At 40.9% G+C, this 4,880-nt stretch overlaps 1 protein-coding gene across 1 annotated transcript; it reads right to left on the bottom strand.

Annotated features, from left to right (window-relative positions):
• Positions 1–517: 517 nt before the first annotated feature.
• LOC103730432 (olfactory receptor-like protein OLF3) lies at positions 518–1,474 on the bottom strand. Its single transcript, XM_008828649.1, has one exon. The coding sequence runs from the start codon at positions 1,472–1,474 to the stop codon at positions 518–520; it is 957 nt and encodes a 318-aa protein (XP_008826871.1).
• Positions 1,475–4,880: the final 3,406 nt, after the last annotated feature.

The raw sequence follows: 4,880 nt of genomic DNA, 5'->3' as shown, positions 1-4,880 counted from the left end.
GAAAATTCTGCACAGAAATATCTTAACAAGCCTGAATAACAGTCTCTTCAGAAATTTGACTTACTTAGTAGGTGCTTATGATTACAAAGAGCAAACATTATTTTAGTCTGAAAATGTTAGAATACATTTTTTTTTTGTTCACTGAAAGCACCGTAATCTTCTCTGAAATGTATTACATAAGTACTTACAGGTAAAGTAGGATCCATGAAAGAAATAGGTCCGTGACTTCACACAATAGGACAAATTAGAAAAGTTATCAGGATTTTTTTCAGATGTTGTCACGCTATAGAAGTGGAGGTTGAGTAATAGTGGGAAGTCCTACCACAGCAGGGTTCAACTCCACCGAACACAAGAAATACACCCACATCCCACACCCAGGAAAACCGCTCAACCTCCTACATTAGCGTCCCCAGGCATGTTACATCAGCTACTTTTTTGTCTCCATGGAAATGCCTGTCATAGCTATGTTGGAGGCAGAAAACAGATTGAAATCTTTTGCTTCAGTGATACTCGTGATTCATCTAGTTTTCAATTTTGATGTGAACCCAGAGAATTGTCTCCATAGTTTCTGCCAAGCCCCCTTCACCTCCTTATTCCTTAGACTATAGATCATAGGGTTCAGCATGGGTGTTAAGATGGCATAGAAGAGAGAAATCAGCTTCTCCTGAAGGACAGAGGGACTGGAGTGGGGCTGGATGTAGGTAAAAATGGCCATGCCATAACACAGGACCACCACGGTGAGGTGAGAGGCACAGGTATGGAAGGCTTTCTTCCTTCCCTCTGTGGACTGGATTTTCAGGATGGTGGAGATGATCTGGACGTAGGACAAGAGAACCAGGCAGAAGGGGGTCATCAGAAGGATGATGCTAGACACCATGATGGCAACTTCATTGGAAGAAGTATCCACACAGGCCAGCCTGACCACAGCGAGGAGCTCACAGGAAATATGATCGATGTACTTGTTGGTGCACATGGGCAGCTGGAAGGTGATGCCAGTCTGCATGACAGAGTTGATGGAGCCACCGACCCAAGATGCAATAGCCATCCTACTGCACAATCCTGCTTGCATGATGGCAGAGTACCTCAGGGGGTGGCACACTGCCACATAACGGTCATAGGCCATCATTGCCAATAAAACAAACTCAATCCCACCTAAGGCCAGAGAGAAAAATAACTGGGCTGCACAGCTCAGGAATGGAATGGCTTTATGAACTGCAAGAAGGTGAGCCAGCAGCTGGGGGACTATGCTTGTGGCATAAGACACATCCACAAGGGACAGGTTGGTGAGAAAGAAATACATAGGGGTGTGGAGTCTGCTGTCCAATCTGATCAGAAGAACGATGAGAAAGTTTCCCAATACTGTCACCAGGTACATCAGCAGGAACAGGACAAAGAGGGAGACTTGAGTGTCCCAGTCACTGGACAGACCAAGGAGGATGAATTCAGGCACCCATGTCTGGTTATATGCTCCCATCAAAAAGTATTAATCTGCAGTGAAAGTCAAAAGTAATAGACATTTGTCAAGAAACATAAAAGATTACTTTTAGTTCATTTGAATAATCCAGATAGCCTTCACTAGGAAAGTCAGATCATGTATTGGCCAAGACAATAGACAAGTATGCTTTGTATTTACTGCACCTCAGGAAGACTGTTGAGGACCTTCACATGAACATAATTTGGTGTCAAGGCGGTCAGTTAAAACTTGAAGATGGTGCACTGAAATTTCAAGAGCACTGCACCTTCCCTGACTTACCCCAGATTCTAGGGTGAGGCTGAAATGGTATATGACATTAACCGGTATAATGATGAACAGGGAAGAAGAATCCATTTGTCTGTTAAAGAAGAATCTTAACTATATCAGCTGTACTTGACTCGGTGAAATGAGTAAGTCTATAATATAAAAAAAGGTTTGGAAAAGTAAGGCTGTGTAATATGCAGGTCGTTAGAACCAAGATTTGAAACAATTTTATTGAACAGGTTCATGGTTTTGTTTCGTGATAAACACACATGTGCTCGAGCATAAGATTCAGTAATACAAAAGTATATGTAAACTCAGATGTGGATAAGAAAATGCTTTGAATTGTCACTAGTAGAACTTCCATAGTTATATGGGTTTTAGTAGCAACCTGATCGCTGCATTGGGTAAAGTAACAAACGCAATTTTCTCTCACATCCCTTCCACAAACTCAAGCACAAATAACCCTGGAGTTAGACTTTAATACATCTAGAGCTCACATTATCTTGGATCTTAATGACCCAGGAGCATAAAGAGCACAGGTCTTTTTGAAAGCCTTTGAAAGCCCTTACAAGACATGGAGAGGGAAATATGATTTTACTTTTTACCCTTTTCAATTTGTTGCTGTTAAGCATCTGTATGATAGAAATAGCTCCCAAGAAAACAAACAAGAATGTGAATGCTTAGATGTTCAAGACAAAACAAAGCAGGAAGTAACGGTCCATCTTCATCATCCAAGACAGAGTAAAATAAGAATTTTGATGGGTATGGTGGAAGATGAATTCATGGAAAGTCCTTTCTTTTTCTCAGTAAGTTTTTTTTTTTCAGTAAAATTACTATGTTATAAATATTAATTTTGAACAGAAACAGAAAGTGGTTGTATTTTTTAAACTTAATTTGGCTCATCCGCATTGCTTGCCTGCCAAACACTGTTCTTTGTTGGAGCAGAGGCAGGCAGAAGGGACTGGGGCAGAAACAGAGGGTGTTGATCACGTGAGGGTCTCAGAGCTGAAAGACGAAAAGCTGTCACGTTTCAGCTCACTTACCTCATAAAGAACAAAAGAGAAAAACCAGTTTCCATGTCATACGTGGTCCAGACAACTACACCCTTGTTTATCAGTCTTCCCTGATATCCTCCTCACAGCCTGACCTCCTCTCAACAGCCCCTTCTTTGCTCCATCCTGGTCCTTCCCCCACCACTCAGGTAGCCTTTCTAAAACCGTACCAGTCTGAGGAAATATCTGACTGCTTCGAAGAAAGAAAAGAGACATTCAAATTTAAATTCACAATCCCCAAAATAGTTTATTACAAAAAAAAAAAACCTGTTAATCAGTGATGAGTACATAGCAAATCTGCATCCGAATTGGATCATTTTCTCCATTACTTTTGCAAATATTTGAAGTGCCATTTTGGCTAGAAACTGGGACTTCAGGGTGAATAAAATACTTTTGATTCATCTGTGTAGCCCAGCCAGCCTTCACCAGGAAATTCAGATCATGTATTGGCCAAGAAACAAGACCTAATCCCAGCGCGCTTTTTATTTACTGTGCCTCAGAAACAGCTGAGGGCCGTGAACTTAGTTTGATGTCACCGGCTTCAGTGAAAGCTTGCGGAAGGCGCACTCGGCCCACACTGCCCCTGAGTGCGCAGAACAGGTCTCTGTCTTGTTACTGGTGCCTCTGCTGCTCTGGGTGCTGCCTGGAGACCAGCCAAGCCTTTGATGCGTGCCCACCTGCCAGCTCGACTACTGCCCGGTCTCCTTACTGAGGATTGTTGCATCCTGGGAAAAACATGGGCTTCAGAGTCCAGCAGCTCTCCTTTGAATCCACGTGCCTTCTTCTCCCTGAGGTCTGAAGCGAGCTGAAAGGCTCTTTGGTGAAGTTAGAATTAGAGGATGACTATTCTGCACAGAGTGCTGGACAGGCAGGTATCCATCATTAGTAATGCGAGCATGTCTTGAATTCCTGCTGTCCTCCTCCTTCGAGATAATTTTCTTCCTTTTTCCACCCCTCTTTATCATCCTCAGGTTTCTTTGCTCTTGAGCAGCTCCATTCCCTCCTTTTTAAAAGAAATTTTACGTGCTTCTCGCGCATTGTAAAAATGTATCATATGCAAGTCACTGTTTAGGTAAGGGGGATTTGCTATGCCTTTATCATTCTAGAGTTATCCTTAATTTTCGTCTCGTGATTGGCATCCATTTTCCAGATTCACTTCCTATACATCCTCTAAGCCATGGAACTTCTACTCTCCTTTATTTATAAAAATTCAAAAATTTACGTACCCTGCTACAATTAATTCCAGGGATTTTTGTTGTATTTTTATTCTTCGTCTATTTCTAAGCAAAGTTAGTTCAACTTATCCTATGTTCCCCTCTTGTTTAAACTCCAGTCCAATTTTCTTCTCTATGGTTTTGGATAATTTCCCTAAACTCTTCTGTTCAGAACATTTCCCAAGATGGTGCGCTCAGAACTCTGGTTTCTTCTTAGGGGTCTTGTAAATGCAACCATAACAGTTATCTAGTCTGTATGGCTGAAGCTTAATTCCACAATAATCTCGACTTTTCTCTAAAGGAGAAGACACTTTATCAAATGACTTAATGTTTCCTGAATATCTCAGCAATGACTAGGTTCATCTCCCTACCCAACAAATTCCTTCCCAATCTTTTTTCTTTTTTCTTCCAATGAAACTAGAATTCTCCTGCTCTTCCAGGAATTGAGTTTGACTTTTCCCTGCCTCACAACACAGAATGAATCTCCCACCTTTGTCTCTTCTGCGGTCCCATCTCCCACACATCATCATGACTATCTTACGGAGTACTTAAGTTTTTGTTAATCTTCCTTGGGTGAACCTTACCCACTCAAAATATCACATATTCTAGCTCCAAATTAATCATTCAAAACACAAATTTACCCACATTTGAAACAGATCTGTAATGTCTCTGTTTTCAGATTTAAGTTAATCATTGACAGAATTCCACACAATTCATAATCTGGTTCTGTGCCATTATCGACTTTACTGATTTTAGAAATTCCTATCATGTTGTACATAGTATGCAAATCATCTTTATTGAAATAAGTTTCTAAAACTTAAATACTTTTACTGATATGTTAGTTGATTGTGCCTAATCTACCATGATTTTTTATTT

This window comes from Nannospalax galili, unplaced genomic scaffold (genome assembly GCF_000622305.1).
Source record: "Nannospalax galili isolate Female #2095 unplaced genomic scaffold, S.galili_v1.0 scaffold233, whole genome shotgun sequence".
Taxonomy (NCBI): domain Eukaryota; kingdom Metazoa; phylum Chordata; class Mammalia; order Rodentia; family Spalacidae; genus Nannospalax; species Nannospalax galili.
The sequence above is the reverse complement of the archived record's forward strand: the minus strand, read 5'-3'. Positions and strand labels throughout refer to the sequence as shown.